Raw genomic sequence first — 21,647 nt, forward strand, 5'->3', positions numbered from 1 at the left:
ATGAAATCTTGCCATTTGCAATGATGTGGATGGGGCTAGAATATATTATGCTGAGTGAAATAAGTCAATCAGAGAAAGAAAAATACCATGTGATTTCATTCACATGTGGAATTTAAGAAACAAAATGGATGAATATATTGTGGGGGGTGGGAAGAGAAGAGAGGGAAACAAACCACAAGAGACTCTTAATGATAGAGAACAAACTATGGGTTGACAGATGGAGGTGGGTGAGGGATGGGCTGGATGTGTGATGGGTGTTAAGGAGGGCACTTGTGACGATGAGCCCTGGGTGTTGTATGTAAGTGATGAATCACTCAATTCTACTTCTGAAACCAATATTGCATTGTATGTGAACTAAAGTTTAAAAAGAAGAAGAAGGAAAAAGAATGGACATTCTTAGTCCAAGCCTCATTCCTGCTGAACCAGAAGCCTTCATGGTGCTGGCAGTGGTGGTATGAGGGGAAGGTTGGAAGGCTTGGATTCTTGGATTTTATCATTTTTTTTCATCTTAAAAGTTGAAATATTTATTTATTAATCTCTTTTAAAATAACAACAATAAAAACATCACACGTTAACATACACATCTCATGAACAATAATTGTATTTTCCAAAACAACAAATAATTTGGTGAGAAGAGTGGTATCATCTTTATATTTTTGCAAATCTCCTTATTATCCAGGCTTTTATTAAGGACAGGTGGATTCTCTTTTCTGCTTCTGCATTGATTGAATCTGTTGTGATACGTTGTTTTCGTTGAAGTCTGGGGAGTCTCATACAGGTATGTAGTTGGAAAAAAGAAGGATATTTTAATAGCATTCTCAGATAATTGTGATTTTTTTTTGATATTTCACTAACATGGGACAAGTAACAGTTTCTTAAAGGGTAATTACAGTGTGGAATCTGATATCACATCACTAGAGTTTTCATACTGTTACATTAAAATTTATTCATCTATGTGAGATCTGGCGTTTTCGACCAGCTACTTAGTATATCCTTACACAGACCATAGAACCCCCAAATGCAGTTCAATTCCTTTATTACACGGAAGTAAAACTGAGGCCCTATAAATGCATCTGCTTGTCACAGGGCCTGAAGGCTTTTCCTTTTGTGATACTCCTTAGTCACTAATACAGTGCTGGAAGTATAATGGGAGACCTGTACATTCTTCTGTATTCCTCTGTAAATTTCTTTGGGTCCAACAGTGTATCCCAGAGGGGGAAATGGGGAGAAAGGGTGCTTATCCGGGTGGGTAACTTATTCAGGGCAGAACATTGAGGGAAGTAAATAGAAGGCAGAAACCAAACCAGAAATCTAATGACTTCCTTTGTATCAAGAGGCAAACTTGGGTCTTTACCACCGTATAATAACTTTCATTTTCAGATTCCTGACACATTAGAGCAGGGTAAGGTGTTGGCGTCTTGTGATCAAATCATGACCCTTCTCACAGTGTGTGGAAACATTCATATTTATGCCAGTGTTTGTTCATGTAGTTTTACTGGAGTCTTCTTTCCTCTAGCAAGATATGGGTTATCAAAGATGCTTAAAATTGTCTCTCACCTGGCTGTGGAGAAACGGGAACCCTCTTGCACTGTTGGTGGGAATGCAAATTGGTGCAGCCACTCTGGAAAACAGTGTGGAGGTTCCTCAGAAAATTAAAAATAGACCTACCCTATGACCCAGCAATAGCACTGCTAGGAATTTACCCAAGGGATACAGGAGTACAGATGCATAGGGGCACCTGTATCCCAATGTTTATAGCAGCACTCTCAACAATAGCCAAATTATGGAAAGAGCCTAAATGTCCATCAACGGATGAATGGATAAAGAAATTGTGGTCTATATACACAATGGAGTACTACATGGCAATGAGAAAGAACGAAATATGGCCCTTTGTAGCAACATGGATGGAACTAGAGAGTGTGATGCTAAGTGAAATAAGCCATACAGAGAAAGACAGATACCATATGTTCTCACTCTTATGTGGATCCTGAGAAACTTAACAGAAACCCATGGGGGAGGGGAAGGAAAAAAAAAAAGAGGTTAGAGTGGGAGAGAGCCAAAGCATAAGAGACTCTTAAAAACTGAGAACAAACTGAGGGTTGATGGGGGGGGGGAGGGAGGGGAGGGTGGGTGATGGGTATTGAGGAAGGCACCTTTTGGGATGAGCACTGGGTGTTGTATGGAAACCAATTTGACAATAAATTTCATATATTGAATAAAAAATTGTCTCTCACCTGAAATAAATGCACCTTCTTCAGAAGAGGAAGGGAGAAGGGTGCTGATGTTACAGCCAACCAGGACAGAGACTTTTAATGACCCTCAGGATCCATTCTCACTTTCCGTCATAACAAAATGTGCAGCTGTGCAGGTGCAACTACATCTTCCAGCATCTCTCGCCGCTAAGTGTTACTTAGTTACTTACAACTGCTGTGGGGGCAGTTCTGGAAACCTTCCTTAATGGGATGCATGGGTGGCTGAGTTGGTTAAGCATCTGACTCTTGGTTTCGGCTCAGGTCATGATCTCACGGTTTGTGGGTTTGAGCCTCACGTTGGGCTCCATGCTAACAGCGTGGAGCTGCTTGGGATTCTCTTTCTCCCTCTCTCTCTGTGCCTCCCCTGCTCACTCTCTATTCCTCTCTCTCTCTCTCTCTCAAAATGAATAAATAAACTTTAAATAAAAGGAGCTGGGGCGCCTGGGTGGCTCAGTCGGTCAAGCATCCGACTTGGGCTCAGGTCATGATCTCTCGGCTCATTAGTTCAAGCTCTGTGTTGGACTCTGTGCTGACAGCTCAGAGCCTGGAGCCTACTTCAGATTCTGTGTACCTTTATCACTCTGCCTTTCCCCCACTCATGCTCTGTCTCTCTATCTCTCTCAGGAGTAAATAAAATTAAAAGAGAAAAAAAAAAAAGGGCTGACTGGTATATTCTCTTTGCCCTTTCTTATTTCCTTCCTTCTGGAGAGAGGGGCTGGACCTCCACTCTGGGTCATGAGGACAAGGCCTGAGTGTAGGGTCCTATGAATGGTGAGCAGAAAGCTGGAAGGAGCCCAAGACCCTGAGAACTTCAGGGAGCAGAATTATCATCTGAGCCTGGGCTTACCTTTGGATGGATACACGAGAAAGAAATGCAATTCCAGGTTGTGGAACTCTCTTTTTTTCTGGATCCATATTACTTGCAGCTAACCCTAACCTAACTGATACTTCTTTTATATGCGAGAGAGGGACATCTTGCTGACACCCTGTGAGCCCTTCACCCTGTGACCAGTTGTCTTCTGATGTTATCACTTTCAAGAACTTTTGCAGGGTGGAGCAGAATCCTGGGGAGGCCTGGCCTCTCCCAGCTGCCCTGGAACCCAGGGCTTGGTACTGTGTCCCCATCAAGATGCAGGAGAGAAATCTTGCTCTGCTGTTATTCCCTGGGCTCTGTCCTCGCCCTCCATCAGGAACCACGGTAGGTGTGGCTTCATTCAACCCAGAGGATCATGTTATGAACAGACACTACCTGTCAGTGTTTCCCTATAGATGTGTGTTTAATTCTTATCAGAGATTTGTTTTTAACACCTTAGCTTTAAAAATATTCACATATTTTTGTTAATGTGTTTTTTTAAATCCTGATTTCTCTTAACTTGATTTTCACTAATTTTATGCATTTTAGTATTTGATATAATTGTATTCTTTTTTAAAAAATTTTAACGTTTATTTATTATTGAGAGACAGAGAAAGACAGCGCATGAGCAGGGGAGGGGCACAGAGAGGGGGAGACACAGAACCCGAAGCAGGCTCCAGGCCCCGAACTGTCAGCACAGAGCCCGACATGGGGCTTGAACTCAAACCGTGAGATCATGACCTGAGCCGAAGTTGGACGCTCAACCCACTGAGCCACCCAGGTGCCCCCATATAATTGTATTCTTTTACATTTAATCTGATTTTAGTATTTGAATAATTTTTATTCTCTTACCTTATCATTTTATTATTTTCTTTTTTATTCCTCGACTATTTTGATTAGACTTTTAAAAATCTACTCCTGAGGTGCCTGCGTGGCTTAGCCAGTTAAGCGTTTGACTCTTGGTTTCAGCTCAGGTCATGATCTCACGGTTCGAACCCTCTGTCGGGCTCTGCACTGATGGTGTGGAACCTGCTTGAAATTCTCTCTCTCCCTCTCTCTCTGCCCCTCCATCACTCACACTGTCTCAAAATAAATAAACTAAAAAAAAAATTAAAATCTACTCCTATCGTCTTCCTTTTTATTTATCGTAATGTTACTAACATTTTTGCATCATCCAGTTTTAAAAGTTTCGTTGTAACTTCAGCTTGTCAGTATTTAGTCTTTTTTATTTTTGTGGCTTTTCTTTATTCAGCTTTTTCAAGCTTAGTTCTCTAACTTTTTTTTTTTTTTCTTTACTTAGCTCTTTCAACTTGTTTTATCCTTTAGTATTAAATGTGTCACAATGTTTTGCCTTTGTTGGGCTTCTGGTTTTATTTAACTTCAGCGTTTCCATTTCTATTAAATGCCTGTTTTTGGTTTTCTACCTGTAACTTCTGAACTGATTTTTCTTCACTGTTCTTTATCTATGTGTTTTAATGAGAAATAGGAAGTATGCCACAGACTTGATGCCATGGCATCCTGACCCCCATTCCTTGACTTGTCTCTCCGCTGGGGGGCTACCTTGACTAAAGGTTGGGGAATGAGGGAAGGGGAGGAATCTCTAGCTTCTGTAGTGGCTAAAACTTGACCTACATGAATTAAAGGATGGACATAGTATGCTGTTTTGAAGGATTCATTTTACTCAAGCTTTTGGGAGAAAAAATTCTGTATCCTTGAAGATTCTTGGAACGAAATGATCAATATAGGGGCACCTGGGTGGCTCAGTTGGTTAAGCATCCAACTCTTGATCTCGGCTCAGGTCATGATTTCATGGTTTGTGGGTTTGAACCCCATGTTGGGCTCTGTGCTGACAGCCTGCTTGGGATTCTGTCTCTTTCTCTCTCCCTCCTCCACTCTCCCTCTCTCAAAATAAATAGAGTAACTTAAAAAAGAAAGAAAGAAATGATCCATATATGCACTCAAAATGCAGTGTCAACCTTAAAAAAATTCACCCCAAGTTTCAAAAATTGATAGACTCACGTAGCCACATTCCAACTGTGAGCCAAGGAGAGAAGAAGCCTCAGATGACATTTGTGTCAAATATGTGAACCCAGATGTGTCAGCCTTCGCTTTTCCCGCCTCTTTAATCCCCCTATTAAAATTAAATTAAAAAGCCCCTCTTCATTCAGCCTGCCTTTGACATGCCCTTCAGTTCCCTCCTGATTTGCAAATTCTCTATCTTTCTATCATAATTGTCCCATGAAGCTAGTTTCTCCTGCTGGGCCCAACTCATGTACAGAAGGGGTCTCAGAACACTGAACTTCCCTTCTGTTTTATGCCATGTGCAGTTCAGCAAAGGACTGTGCTTTCTTTATCCATGTGTTTCTCAGAGGCATAGTCCAGTGCCTGGTGCACCACAGGTGTTCAGTGAATGCTGAATGAACAAGGAACGGATGGATGGATGGATGGATGGATGCTCAGGATCTAAGTCACACTGACTGCCTGACTACAAAATGCAGTGGTCTGCTTTCAGTTCTCATTATTGCAAACGTCTCTACAACATGAACTTCTCAACGTTCTCCCCTACCTCTTATCCCTTTCTTGAATATATATTTTTTCTTTGGCTTTCAAAATTAAATGCCATACTGGTATAACTACATACCTCCAAATTCTATAACCCTTACTGTTTGTTATTCTTTCTCCTGGAATTAACTATGGACATCCCAAGGCTCAGGCATTGGACTCATTTCTTTACTTTCTGCCCGGTTCAACCCAGATAGTGGTCACAGCTTCAACCCTGAGTGCCATGCTGATAACCCCCAAGTCTATATCTCTAGCCCTGACCCCTCACCTGAGCTCCTGCCTCTTATCTGTGTCTGCCTACCATTGGAGACTTCTGACTGGATTTCTTACTACTGCATATCCCAAACCAGCGTCCTGAGATTCCTCTCTCTGAGGGAAGTGTGTGTGTGTGTGTGTGTGTGTGTGTGTGTGTATTTTACTTGATTTTATTATCACTGCAAAAAAAGAATAATATTTTGATTACCTATTATATGCCAAGTACTTTATGTTTATGGGCTCATTTAATCCTGCAAGGTACGAATTAACTGCATTTTCATAGGTGAATAAACAGGCTCAGAGAAGTTAAACAGTCTACCCCAAATCACAAAGCTAGTATGTGGGATTCAAATTCAAGACTGTCTAGCTGCAAAGCTCATGGTCTTTCTGCTATGTCACACAACTATCACATTTTAAAATTTATAGCTCAGTGGGGAACATCAGTGATGTCTGTGAGTGCTTGGAACTTGGCATGATCTATATGCCCCCATTGACAGTGTTTGCCAAATAACAGGTGGTGATTGAACTTAGAGGCTCTGGACTCAGGCAGACTTGGTTCAGTCTCAATGCCATTATTTACATGAAGGGGCAGGGTAGTTAACCTTTCTGAGGCTCAGTTCACTCATCTGTGAAATGAGAACACAAATACCTGCCTCCCAGAAGTATTGGGGAGAAACAATGAAGGAATGCATGTCAAGAATCATTTGAAATGTCCATCGAACTGCTGAATGGATAAATAAAATGTCATATATCCACACAATGGAATACGATTTAGCAATAAGAAACAATAAAGTTCTGATACACTCTACAACATGGATGAACCTTAAAATCTATGCTAAGTGAAAAAAGTCAGGCATAAAATACCACATGTTGTATGATTACATTTTTATGAAATGTCCAAAATAGGCAAATCTGTAGAAACAGAAAGCAGAGTAGAGGTTCCCTAGAGTTGGAGGTAGGGATTGGGTGGCGGGGGGATGGGGGAAGGACGCTATGAGGGAAATGGGGAGTGACTGCTAGTGGGTGCAGGGTTCTTTTGGAGTGATGAGAATATTGTAAAATTGATTGGGCTTTTGGTTGCACAACTCTGTGAATACACTAAAACCCAGTGAACTGCACTGAATTTGGCTAAATAGCTGAATTGTATGGTATGTAAATTATATCTCAATAAAGATGTTTTAAAAATATTTATTTATTTATGACGTATTTATTTATTTACAGAGTGAGCTGGGAAGGGGCAGAGAGAGGGAGGAGCAGAGAGAGAATCCCAAGCAGGTTCCAAGCTGTCAGTGCAGAGCCTGACATGGGGCTCGATCTCATGAACTGTGAGATCATGACCTGGGCCAAGATCAAGAGTTGGACGCTCAACCTAATAAGCTACCCAGGTGCCCCTCTCAATAAAGATGTTTTATTATTTTTTTAATTTATTTTTTTTAACGTTTATTTATTTTTGAGACAGAGAGAGACAGAGCATGAATGGGGGAGGGTCAGAGGGAGAGGGAGACACAGAATCTGAAACAGGCTCCAGGCTCTGAGCGGTCAGCACAGAGCCCGACGCGGGGCTCAAACTCACGGACCGCGAGATCATGACCTGAGCCGAAGTTGGACGCTTAACCGACTGAGCCACCCAGGTGCTCCTCAATAAAGATGTTTTAGAAAAGAATGTATATCAGATGCTTAGCACATAATTAATGCTCAGTAAGTCCTCACTTCTTGGACTTTCTCTTTGCCTGGTTTGACTCCAGCAGCTGACTGTGGACATTTGCTCCTATTTGCAACACTCTGGCTTGTCATTAGCTTTAAGTGCAGGCCTTTTTCTTCCTCCCCTGTTAAACACCTGGCAGACTTACTTTGTCTCCTTTTGAGGGTTGATTATTTAGGGGCAGTCTGCTAGCAAGCTAGCTCCTCATTGCTTGTCCTCTGTCTGGGCCTGGGCTGTCCTGAATGTGCCCTCCTTCACGGAGCCTGTTAAAATCACCTTCCTGGCTACCTTTCAGACCTTTCCTCTCTCCTCCTTCATCAACAAACACTTGGTAGGTAATGACCCTCCACTGAGCACTGCTAGGCATTGTGGGTGATGTGAGGACGTTAAAGACTCCGCCCCTCCCCCCCCCCCCCCCAAACAGCTCTTTGATTGTGGTTGGGGAAATAGCACATAGATACAAAAACACAAGTAGGGTGAGGACACAAGTCCGTTAAGTGTCAATTGTGTAATTCTCACTTAGGTGCTATGGGAGTTTAGACCGAGGTGGGAGATCATTGGTCAGGGATGTCTTCAAAACACAGTTGGTTTTTCACTGATGGGCAGGTTTCATTTTGGAAGGGAAAAAGGCGGGCGAGTGAGCAAAGGCAGGGGTATGTGTCTTCTTTCTTCCTGCCCTATACATTTATTGAGCACATAGTATGTGCTAGACCCTGAGGGGCTTTAATAAGATTTGTCCTGCCCTGTAGGAGCTTACAGATGTGGGGAAGCTGGGCACACAGAGATGATAGCAATCTGTGCAGACGGTGAAGCAAGTGAGGTATTTGCCTGAGGGAGTTTGTGAAGGCATCACAGAAGAGCTGACATTTGGGCGTTAGAGAGGAGAGGTGAGGAAGCAGGTGGCGTGTCAAATCAGGTGCTGAGGAAGCAGGGTGCAGCAAAAAGAGAGGCCAGAGGCCTGAAGGCTGGGATCAAAGGCTGGGAGCTGATGAGGCTGGTAGGCTGTGTTGGGACTTAATTGTAAAGTTATGGTGTTTTATATGAAGTAATTTATGTTTGATTGTGAGGCAATCAAGGTGGGGGGGGGGGGCCCTTTCTACATCTCTCGGGCAAAACTGTCTAATCCCAGTTCTGCCTTTCTGTTTTCTGTTGAACATTAGATCTCTTCCAGTGCTTCCTGCAGCAAGGCTCCTCCTTGCTTCATGAAACTGCTGCCAAAAGTCATCTTTTCTTGAAGCCTTGCTGTGTAGGTCCCCAGGGAAGGCACACTTCTTTACCCATCTTTCACATCTTTCACAAACCTTCCTGGAGATGGGGAAGGGAGTTTGCATGGCAACTCCCTGGCAGTGATCACCAAATTCAGAATCAAAATAACATTGATCCCATGGGTTTTTACCTGTGGTCAAATGCAGCACGTCTATGCTTGCCTTTCCAAATTTTGTTTTGATTAAAACATTTTTAAATGCAGACCTAGATCCCTCAACAAACAAGCCCTTATAATATTCCCGAACTAAATTAGTACACTCTCCATAGAATTTTTCCGTGTGCTGAAAAATTTAAGACATATTTCTTTAAAAAAAGCCATAAATCTCTTTGTGAATCATTGAAGGGTTAGTAGAAATGCATATAACACATCCAAATGCATTTAAGAAGTGTTTTTATTTTTATTATTTTAAAAAATATTTTATTTTTGGGAGAGCGCAATCAGGGGAGGGGTAGAGAGAGGGGGACCGAGGATCCGAAGTGGACTCTGTGCTGAGAGCATTGTGAGCCCAATGCGGGGCTCGAACTCACAAACCATGAGACCATGACCTGAGCTGAAGTTGGACACTCAACTGACTGAACCACCCAGGTGCCCCAAGAAGTGTTTTTAAACAGAGCACTGTACTGTACAGATCATTATTTCTACAATCTACAAGCAAAATGAGATTGTAGTTTCCAAACAAAATAAAAGGGCAAGTTTGTTGACTGACTTCATACTCATTTATCATGCTCTCCTGTACTGTATTAATATTTTTAACTGGCTAGTCAATCATGAAAAAATCAAATCCTCAGTAAATCTTATCAGTACCACAAAAATAATGGGATTTCTGTTTACAAGGTGTCGATTGTGTTCAGAGTCTTTGATAATGACTGCAGACAGTCAATAAACACTGAGACATTTACATGGTCAGTAGGAGCCTAACTAAACTATCTAATCTTTCAAAAGACAGTCAACACAATGAACTCTAAACTTAATCCCTTCAAATACTGGAGAGACAGTTTAGTGCTTTAAATACTACTCAACCCAAAACCCCACACTAAAAAGAACCATTAAGGCTTTTTCTTAAACTCACAGAAGCGGGACATTCTGATTTCAGTTCCATTCTCTGATGGCAAATCTTTACCTTATAATCTAAGTTCAACCTTTTATAGGATCTGGGGTTTGTGAAGGGTGACAAGTATTGTAGGTATGTACAACTTGACTAAAAAGTGAAAGAGGAGTAGTGTTTGTTGCTTCTTTTAAACTTTTTAAAACTTTTTACATCTTTTTTTTTAATTTCAGGAAAACAGAACACATTACTTGCTGGCTTTGTTTGTTAATAACCACATAAACTCACATTTACTCAGAATTGGTGTTATATTTATTGCTGGGAGATTAAAAAAAAAAAAGCTGAAAGGGGTGGGGGGAAAGGAGGCTATTAATTGACCATTTCCTCTCTTCCAAGCCTGTGTTACTCAATGAAGACAAAGGTTTAAAGTCCTAAAATCCTGACAAGAGACTTTATATAAGGGAAATTGAAAATGCCTGACTATGGAGTCACTAATTTTAGACACTAGAAGAAACTTTGAGTTTTCAGTGGTAGAGACGAAGAGAAAGAATTTCAGCACGACTTGTGTATATGCCCTTTTGATTCTAAGATATTTTGTGATGTTAGTCATATGAAGAGCTTGGGAGAGCATTCGCTTGATACTGGCTGTAGGAGAGTGAGCCCTGGCGCTCCACTCAGAAAGAATGGCTTTCCTGAGATGTTTGATTTGGGGCTTCTTTTCTCTTCTTGTGCGTGTCCAAGGCGTTAGGCTCTTCATTGTTCCTTCTAAAGAGCTTGGCCAGGGAGGTTCTGGTCTATCGCTCCATTCCACACCCGAGGCAAGAGTGGGCTCAAGAAAGAGTAACCTAGCTCCTGTGGGAGAGCTTAAAACAGATGTGACCTTGCTTTGAAATCTGATTAACACAATAGACTGCCTGAGATCTGATGTTCAGTTCTCTTCAGGCTACAGAAATGAGACATTCTTTGGTTGACCTGGCATTCTGCCATGTCAGAGAGCCCACTGGAATCTCTACTTTGCCATTTGCAGGAAATGGCAGGAAGTGTGTGAAAATCTGGAATCCAGCAACAGGATTTAATCATGCCACATTATGAGGTCACTCTCTCCGTCACTGAGAGGGGAGAAGACTGATTTATTTATTTTATTTAAAAAATACTTTCATGAAGTTTTAAAATTGTAATTCTAATAGAGTTAACATACAGTGTCATATTAGTTTCAGGTGTACAATATGGTGTTCAATAACTCCATATATTATTACTCAGTGGCCATCATGATAAATGTATTATTTAATCCTCATCACCTATTTCACCTATCTCCCCCCCACACCTCTCCTCTGGTAGCCATCAGTGTGTTCTCTAGAGTTAAGAGTCTGTTTCTTGGTTTGTGTGTGTGTCTCTTTTTTTTCCTTCGTTCATTTGTTTTCTAAATTCCACATAGGAGTGAAATCCTAGGGCATTTCTCTTTCTCTGACTTATTTTGTTAAGGAAGCCCGATTTATTTATTTTGGGGTGAGTTTATGTGGGAGCTCACACTGGCAAGCCCCTGAGTTCTAGCATTTTTGGACATCACTAAGGCTTATATTTGTGGACATTGAAACACTCTGTGAATTTCAACAATCCTTCAACCCCTTTGGAACCTAAGATCTATGAATCCAACTGTGTTTTCACTGCCGCTTACTCTTTTCAGGTCCTCACTTCCCTCCTTACTCAGCTTAAATCTGTGGTCAAATTTTTCATCACTTCCTGGAACATACTCTCGATTTCCTTGTCCCTCTCCCACTTGGTTAAGCTTACTTAGCTAAACTACAACCTTTATTCAATTCACCTTTTCCCTGCTCCTTTCCACACAGTTGAATGAAGCTGGAGAAAAACGCACCATCAAGCTGACTGGTCTCATTTTGAATTGCGGATCATTCATCTCGAGTGGACTCTTCCAGCTGCCCAGCAACCAAACTATATTTCCCTAGGCTTTTCATTCGTTTACTCTACTGGCAGGGGATGATTTTACGCCGTTCTCTTCTCTTTTCAATACTTCAACCACACGTTCCCCATCCTCACTGTCATGATGATCTTGCTTCCTATATACTGAGAATATGGAAGCCATCAGAAGAAGACTCCATCATAAGCTCCCTTAACCACAACTACCCATCTGTCAGTATCTGGGCTCATAGACTCTGTCTTCCCTCCTGCTCTACTGGGTGAACTGTCCGTGTACTCTTTGTTTTTCCTTTTAAGTTTATTTATTTATTTTGAGAGAGAAACAGAGTGTGTGAGTAGGGGAGGGACCCAGAGAGAGAATCCCAAGCAGGCTCTGTGCCATCAGTGCAGAGCCTCATGTGGGGCTCTATCTCGTGAACCATGAGATCGTGACCTGAGCTGAAATGAAGAGTCAGACGCTTAACTGACTGAGCCACCCAGGCTCCCCACTGTCCATATACTCTTTACAAAGGCTAACCACTCCATGTATACACCAGCTTCCACCCCCTTTGCCTACCCAGTCAAGGACCGTGCTACAGGCAATCCTCCACCCTCCTCTGCATCAATTTTCCCCTCCCTTTCCCAGGACTGTGTAAGTATTCTCTCATCATAAAAACAAACTCTCTCAATTCCCCTTCCCCTTCCAGTTTCTCTCTCCCTCTGTTCTTCTCTTTCCTTTTATAGCAGAATTCCTAAAAATATTGTATCTACTTGCTGTTGCCAATTCTTCTTCTTTTCTCCTCTCTTAGTCCCACTCTCCACTGAAACCGCCCTTATAAGGCACGTGCAACAATGCAGTGGTTGATTTTCAACCACATCTTCTTAGTCCATTCGTCAGTTGATGGACATTTGGGCTCTCTCCATAACTTGGCTATTGTTGATAGCGCTGCTGTAAACACTGGGGTGCATGTGCCCCTTTGAATCAGCATTTTTTAATACTTTGGATAAATTCCTAGTAGTGCAATTGGTGGGTCAAAGGGTAGTTCTATTTTTAACTTTTTGAGGAACCTCCATACTGTTTTCCAGAGCAGCTGCACCAGTTTGCACTCCCACCAACAGTGCAAAAGGGTTCCCCTTTCTCCACATCCTTGCCAACATCTGTTGTTTCCTGAGTTGTTAGTGTTAGCCATTCTGACAGGTGTGAGGTGGTATCTCATTGTGGTTTTGATATTTATTTCCCTGATGATGAGTGATGTTGAGCATCTTTTCATGTGTCTGTTAGCCATCTGGATGTCTTCTTTGGAAAAGTATCTATTCATGTCTTCTGCCCATTTCTTCACTGGATTATTTGTTTTTTTGGGGTGTTGAGTTTGGTAAGCTCTTTTTAGATTAAAGAAATTTTTTTTAATGTTTATTTATTTTTGAGAGAGAGAGACAGAGCACAAGTGGGGGAGGGGCAGGGAGAGAGGGAGACACAAAAGCCTGAAGTGGTCTGCAGGCTCTGAGCTATCAGCACAGAGCCTGACACGGGGCTCAAACCCATGAACCATGAGATCATGACCTGAGTCGAAGTCAGACGCTTAACCAACTGAGCCACCCAGGAGTCCCTATAGCTTTTTGATACTAACCCTTTATCAGATATGTCATTTGCAAATGTCTTCTCCCATTCCATCGGTTGCCTTTTAGCAGCAATCAGACAACAAAATGAAATAAAAAGCATCCAAATTGGCAAAGAAGAAGTCAAGCTTTCACTTTTTGCAGATGAAATGCTACTCTACGTGGAAAACCTGAAAGACTCCACCAAAAAACTGCTAGAGCTGATACATGAATTCAGCAAGGTTACAGGATGTAAAATCAATGTACAGAAAGCAGTTGCATTTCTATACACCAATAATGAAGTAACAGAAAGCTATATCAAGGAATCGATCCTATTTACAATTGCACCAAAACCCATAAATACCTAGGAATAAATCTAACAAAAGAGGTAAAAGATTTGTACGCTGAAAACTATAGAAAGCTCATGAAAGAAATGGAAGAAGACAGAAAAATGGAAAAACATTCCATGCTCATGGATTGGAAGAACAAATATTGTTAAAATGTTGATACTACCCAAAGCAATTTATACATTCAATGCAATCCCTATCAAAATAACACCAACATTCAACAGAGCTGAGAACAAGCAGTCCTAAAATTTATAAGGAACCAGAAAAGACCCTGAATAGCCAATGTAATGTTGAACAAGAAAACCAAAGCTGGAGGTGTCACAGTCTTGGACTTTAACCTGCACTACAAAGCTGTAATCATCAAGACAGTATGGTTCCAATCTTTTTGACATTTCCCCACCTTCCTTCCTGCTGCCTGAATTGAGGACTTGGTGGCTAGAGTTTCAGCAGTGTTTTCATCCTGGATGACCTTAAGTGTGGAAGCCGCATGCTAAAGACAGAAGGCTGAAGCCTAGATGCAGTCTGAATGTCGATGGTGTTGTGGAGTTGCCCCAGACTGTCCTAGTCCATATTTGGACTCTTTTACATGAGAGAACAAAGGGCATTCTAGTCTCTTCTCTGGGACCTGATGCTTAACGTAATTCCTACCAATTACATTTTCACGTATTTCTTCTGGCTCTTTCACAGAACCTAGCATAGTGCTAAGCACAAAACTGGTCCTCAATAAATGACAGTAGTTGGGATGCCTGGATGGTTCAGTCAGTTGAGTGTATGACTCTTGAGTTTGGCTCAGGTCATGGTCCCAAAGTCGTAGGATCAAGCCCTGCATCAGGCTCCATGCTGAGTGTGGGGCTGCTTGAGATTCTCTCTCTCTCTAGACGTCTACCCCTATTCCCCCGCATGCATGCTCTCTCTTTCTAAAATAAAAAAATTTAAAAAATAGAATAAATGACAATGATTGGTTGGTTATGATAAAGCAAATCTCAAAGTTTTGTTTGACATATTCATTTCTAACACTGTCAGTAATGATGTGACCAACGTTTTGCAGTTGAATTTATACACCTGGCACTTCTAAAAGACCTTTTTTCATGTTGAACTATATACAATTGGTCAAACAAGTGGGTAACAACGTGATAAACTTATGCCAAACAGTCATAGGACTTAAATTAATATAATTTGTAACAAAGATAAGGTATGTCTTATAAATAAACGAGACTGAGTCTATAGGTTTTCCCTGAAATAAACTCCATTACTTTAAGACTGTAAATAAAAATTAAAACACTGCTACCACTGTCAGTTTTCACTGAAGCATTATTACAAAACAGACTTCTGTGTAACACAAACTTTGGACTTTTATGAAAATTTTAACATTACAAAATTTGTGCAAAAAAGAACAATAAGATGGTGGTGTTAGAGTTTTATGGATGTGATGTTGATGACTTGCAAGTGCCTGGTTAAGCAAAGAAAGACACAGTTGAATCTTATGAGTGTGGAAAGTTCATCGGGGGGCGGTTTGTTCTGTTTGAGGCGCTCCCTCTTGAGATTGAGAGCTTGGGAGCTGGGCATCATTCATCCCTCAGATGAATTCTGATTGGTGGGAAGAGCATGTTCTTGCTAGTGCTCTCTCTCATTTACTAGTCTTTGGGCAAGTCATTTAACCTCTGAGTCTAAGGTTTTTGGTTTTTGCTTTTTTTAATCTGTAGAATGGAAATAATACCAAAAATAGCTATTCCATAGGGCTGTTGAGATAACAAGAGGAGGGCATTCATGTGAAAGGGCCTAGTTCATAGGAGTCACTCAATAAATATTTGTTCACTCATCTCGATAACATTTTATAAATGCTTTAGACTTTTTGACATGCTCTTATTACTGAACCAGTTATTGTCAAAATACCAAGTACCAATTAACACTTCCTCTAAGAACTTTTGGATGGTTGTATTTTAATCATTTTAGGATGTGACCAACTTTTGTGGAGTTGAGTTAGTTGGCTTCGTTATTCCCCTGCAACATTTCCTTTGCACTCATTGATTTCCATGGCTACATGATGATTACTTCCTGAGAAACAAAGGAACACATGTGTTTAGAAGCAAAAAGGAAGCATACAGATCACCTATTGAACCATAACCCTGTAAAACCTGGTATAAATGGAAACTTTTCTTTTTATCATATGGTGTTTGAAGTGAAGGAATTCACATTAGTCATTAGCTCAGTTTTTACTCCACAATAGGTGTCCCTGTAAGGAGCCAGACTGTGTCAGGACTTATAGACCAACTATACTCCAAAACATTTTGTGAAGCAGACGGTTTACAACATCAAAATTTCTGAGTGGTGAGCAATCCAGAAAAGTGATAATAGGTAATGGGAGATATGAAGACAAAGAATGAGTGGAAGAAAAATAACTCACAACTTGTCAAAACACATGGATTCTTTTTTCTTACATTAATTAATTGATTATTCCAACAAACATATATTGATGACTTCTTCATATGAGGTCCTATGGTAAGTACTCTGAGAACTATGAAGGTGACTAAGGCCCAGAGGTGGTCTTCAAAGAACTCATACTTAGTATTGGAAATAAAATATGTACTTGCCCTGTCTAAATTATGTCCCATGTGAAGTATGACCCAGAACCTAGAGTGGCTTTGAAGAGGGGACTGTTTGGAGTCTTGAAGAATATATAGACATTTGTGCACAAAGTAGGCAGATGGAAAGGCATTCTGTATAAAGGGAACAGCATCTACAAAGGCCCAGAGGTGACCAGGCTCAAAGCTAATGGATCAGAGATGGGCAGAGATTGATCTGGAGAGCAAGAGCAGGTTGGGAATATCTGTTTTGGGGATAGCATCATTATTAATAGGTAGGTATTTGGTTTATGGAGACTGGCTTAAAGTGGGAGAAGCATGCTAATAGACTGTGTCCCCTCAAATTCATATGGTGAAATGTAATCCCCAACGTGATGTATTTGGAGGTGAGGCCTTTGGGAGGTGATTAGGTCATGAGGTTGAACCCTCACGAATAGGATTAGTGTTCTTAAAAACAAGACTCCAGAGAGCTTCTTTGCCCCTTCTGCCATGTGAGGACACAGTGAGAAGATGGCCATGACGGAGTAGGGAGGAGGCTATCATCAGTCACTGAATCTGCTGGGTTCTTCATCGTGGACTTCCAGCCTCCAGAACTGTGAGAAATAAATGCTTGTTGTTTAAGCCCCTCACTCTACGGTATTCTGTTATAGCAGCCCAAATGGCCAGTGAAGTTGTGAGTTCAGTTTTAGACATACTGAATGTCAAGTGCTAAGTGACAGGATACTCTGGTAGAGATGTTACGTAGGGGGTTAGAAATGAAACTGGGGGCGGGGGGCGGGTGCCCAGGTGGCTCAGTCAGTTGAGTGTCCAACTCTTGATTTTCGGCTCAGGTTAGGATCCCAGGGTTGTAGGATCCAGCCGCTCCGCACTGAGCGTGGGGCCTGCTTAAGATTCTCTGTCTCCCTCCCTCTCTCCCTCTCCCCATTGGTGCTCTCCGTCTCTAAAATAAAATAAAATAAAATAAAATAAAATAAAATAAAATAAAATAAAGAAATGAAATTTAGAACTCAGGGAATAGGTACAATTGTAGGTCTGGATTTGGGACTCGTCAACACACAAGTGGAAGATGAACTTACAGGAGCCTAGAGTAAGAAGAAAAGACACTTGGGGACAGATTCCGGGGAAACAACTACATTTAAGGGACAAACTGACAGAAATAAACTTGGGAAGGAGGATGAGGGAGATATGAAGGAAAACCATAAGAAAATGGCAGCTTGTTATCAGATTCTTTTTCTTTCAAGGCTCTTTTCCAAGATTTGGGGTTCTTTTTCTAATGTTGATTCTTTTCTTCACTCCCAAAAATAAACTCCAGGAGCCTGGGATACCCCAGACAGGTGGTTATTCCTGGGGCTATACACAGAATGGAAGGTTTGAGGATTCAGGTAAAAAGCATGGTCCTGGGTTCTGAAGCTCCATTGAACCAGGGAGGCCATGTCACATTGGTTTTGAGCTCTAGAGTTGGATCTGTGTTCAGGCGTCACTCTGAGACCCACCCAGCCAGCGTGGATTCTTCCAGAAAGCGTATGTGCCATCCTGGGTGTGGACGGCAGGTGCCTCACTCCCAGACCCCTCTGCTCCCGCTCTCAATCCAGCTGGAATAAAGGAGGAATTTCTCCACTGACCTGTGGGCTCCCCAAGGGCCTGGTACGTAGTAGGTTCTTAAATATAGTGTCTTCTTTTCTTTCTCTTTTTAAATGTTTATTTTTGACAGAGAGAGAGAGAGAGAGAACACAGGCAGGGGAGGGGCAGAGGGAGACAGAATCCCAGGCAGGCTCCAGGCTCTGAGCTGCCAGCACAGAGCCCAATGAAGGGCTTGAACCTACGAACTGGGAGGTCATGACCTGAGCTGAAGTCAGATGCTCAATAGATGCCGCTCAGGCACCCCTTAAATATTTAGTTTTCTTTTAAAAGATGAATACATAAATTAACAAAATATAAAGATCAGTACACAGGAAATAACTTTATAATAAGCACCTGAGCACTAGTTTCCTAAGCATTTTTATGGGTCACTGACATTTTCAAAACTCTGATCTTTGAGCATCAGAGAAACATCTACATGTGTCCATTGGAAAAGAGAACAGCACTACTCGTCATAACAAAATTATAAGGCGGTTGATTTTCAAAACACAAAAAATCACCCTCAGTGGTTCATAACATCATTCCTTATCAAGCAGTCAATGTCATAACATTAATGCTTTTATAATGCTTTTTACTTTCCTGGCATTGTTCTGAAGACCTTATTTGCATTAATTAATTTAATCTCCCCAGCAAATCTGTGAGATAGGAGCTTGTCTTTTATGTAGATAAGGAGACTCCAGGCACAGAAAAGAGCCCAAGGTCACATCGCTACTAAGTAGCAGGGATAGGATTTGAACCCAGGCAGTCCAACTCCAGCGTCTGTGGTCTGTGCGTGTAACTGGCGCACTACACAGAAACCTACTTGATTCTCTTACTTGCCTGCCTCACCGGCCCCACTTTATCACCTGGTGCAGAAGGAAAGCTACATTGTGCACGTAAAGTGAGGCTTTCTCCCCAGGGCTTGTGGGGGGCGGGGGTGGGGGAGGGGGTCTGTGGGGCCGGTGGGGGCAGGAGCATGTTGTGGGAAATATATTTGTGTTAAATCAGGACAAGTATGAGAATTGTTTATACTAACAGAAATCATAATCACACAATAATCTTATTTCACAATTTACTTCCCCTAATCCCACAGGCAGGTGACTTAAGCCCCGTGTCACAAACCCTCATTCATGAGCTAAGAGAGAGAGAGGCCCAGTGCTTGTGGATGGACCAAAAAGTGTGTGCACTTGGGAGTCTCCATGGAACACACTGACCTTGTCTATTCTCTACAGTCCTGCTGGAGACCTTGTTTTCTGAGGGGAGCTTGTGTGAATGGCCTAATCTTTTAGTTGGTCTCGAGGAGCTCACACTGTTTGTCCCTTAACTGAGGGGTCAATTGAGAGAAATCTCAGAAGGAGTGGGGCAGAAGAGGAACCAAACCAAGTGGAAACATTGCTGTTGCTTGAAGGGGATTTGAATCCAAAGTGGTAGTTTGGAATCAGTCTGCGTAACGTATCCAATATATGCTATAGCGCGTATGTTTTTTAAAAAAGATTCAAAATAGTTCCTGATATTATGCTCAGTGAATAAGGTTGTTTTACAACTCTTACTTAAATATATTTAATATCACAGAAGACAAGAATCCAGAATACATAAAAAGAAATCAGTTTAGGCTTTGTCTTTTGATTAATGTTTTTTTCTTCACCGAACAGGAAAATACTCATTAACAAAAGTTTTGAGAACAATAAAGTAACTGGAGGTTATTAATATGAAAATATTGTCGATTGTTCCTCCCGTAAAAATCTCCCTGGACAACCCACTTCCTGAAAAATGAGTCAGCAAAAGCTCCCAACAAGAGTTGTTCGTGTTTAATACAATTGTTCAGGCCAGTGCTTATTTCTTATCTATAAAGTCCCCTTGTGATTGATGATTCATGTTTCTTTTCAATTATGGACTTTGAATGCAAAGTATTTCATAATGTAAACAAATGGCTTCAGTATTTAAAGCAAAACATTTCCGTTTGTTTAGTACTATTTCCTATTTTATGCCTGAAACCATATTTTTGAGGGAATTGTTTGGTTTCAAAAGAGGGAAAAGAGAATGATTGTTGAGAAGAATATGGGCAAAGGGCCGCCTACCAGATGTGGAAGCAGGGGCTCAGGCAGAGCTCACAGTGGCCCACCCTCTCCTAGCATGGCCTGAAGAAGTTAGTGTCCTGAAGTCTCACTTCTGTTTTTAAAGTTTATTTCTTTATTTTCAGAGAGAGAGCACACACACGTGCACAAGCAGGGTAGGGACAGAGAGAGAGGGAGAGAGAGAATCCCAAGTAGGTTCAGCCCCGACGCGGGGCTGGATCTCACCAACCGTGAAATCATGACCTGAGCTGAAATCAAGACGCGAAACCAACTGAGTCACCCAAGAACGCCCTGAATTCTCACTTTATTTTTTATTTTAAAAAAAAAAAAATTTTTTTTTTAACGTTTATTTATTTTTGAGACAGAGAGAGACAGAGCATGAACGGGGGAGGGTCAGAGAGAGAGAGGGAGACACAGAATCTGAAACAGGCTCCAGGCTCTGAGCTGTCAGCACAGAGCCCGATGCGGGGCTCGAACTCACAGACCGTGAGATCGTGACCTGAGCCGAAGTCGGCCGCTTAACCGACTGAGCCACCCAGGCGCCCCGAATTCTCACTTTAAAGATCCTTGTTTCCTGGTGGGAGAAAAGCGTATCTTTGGGAGCGTGATAATAGGCCTTGTAGCATGTCTTTAAATTCTCTATTTTGCTGAAGAGCGCTGAACTAGATGAATGGAGGATAAATGACACATCGAAAAGTTGCCAGAAATGCTAGAAAAAAGAGAACAAGGTATTTAGTGATTTTTCATGACGTTTTGCAATTACCGATATAAACAGTTAAAAACCTGGAAGAGCAAGAGCCAGTTTTAACAGACTATGTGCCAAAAACTGACCACGAGGTGGCGCCATAATCTAGCTCTCTGACCATAGGGCTGAGACTGTTGACTGTTGGCCAGGATTCAAATGCTGAAGACTTACATTTGGGAAAAGATCAACAAGGTGCCCTAAAATTTTTCAGTCAGAAGACCCAATCATAACGAACAGAAGAGGTGTAAGTTCAAAATATGCACGTGGTGAAGCTACTTCTGCTATAGCAATTATGTTTATTGAGAACTGAGACATTAGAGATTTTGCCTTCGCTGCCTCTTAACGAAACCCAGATTTGCTTGGAAATAAAGAAAAGGAATAATCACAGTGAATTAAAACAATTAGTCTAGAATGTTCTTGTCAAATTGGAAAATACCAATTTTTGTCTGAAAAATATCAATTTAATCAAGCAGTGGACACCCCCTCATACTTGTTTTGGCTGGTGTTGTTTCCATCATTCTTAAGGCTTCCAGTCCCTCATCAGTCATTGAGTCCAGGCCTGCTATGCGCCCAGCATCATGTGGAATGCTTTGACTATAAAGAAGCATAAGGCCCATACCCTGCTTTTGTGTAGCTTGTGGTCCAGTGAGGTAGATAAATATATAACAAAAACAATAATACTAAGGGATCAGAGCTTTGGTAAAGACAACATGCTCAAAAAAGTTATGGGGGAGGGGGCACCTGTGTGGCTCAGTCGGTTAAGCATGCGACTTCAGCTTAGGTCATGATCTCACAGTTTTAGGGTTTAGGCTCCACATTGGGCTCTGTGCTGACA

The 21,647-nt window shown here is 41.6% G+C and overlaps 1 protein-coding gene across 2 annotated transcripts in view; it reads left to right on the forward strand.

The window, feature by feature from the left end:
- EXOC6 (exocyst complex component 6) overlaps nucleotides 1–21,647 on the forward strand; it is a 299,891-nt gene that overhangs the window by 47,220 nt on the left and 231,024 nt on the right. Inside the window, exon 1 of one of the 2 annotated variants that reach the window (XM_042960755.1) lies at nucleotides 2,896–3,450. The exons of the other annotated variant lie outside the window; for it this stretch is intronic. Coding sequence (XP_042816689.1) covers nucleotides 3,275–3,450 — 176 coding nt within the window. The 5' untranslated portion in view covers nucleotides 2,896–3,274. Of the gene's footprint in view, nucleotides 1–2,895; nucleotides 3,451–21,647 lie in introns of those variants that run through there. 2 annotated transcript variants of the gene reach the window in all.

Source organism: Panthera tigris, chromosome D2 (assembly GCF_018350195.1).
Source record: "Panthera tigris isolate Pti1 chromosome D2, P.tigris_Pti1_mat1.1, whole genome shotgun sequence".
Lineage (NCBI taxonomy): Eukaryota > Metazoa > Chordata > Mammalia > Carnivora > Felidae > Panthera > Panthera tigris.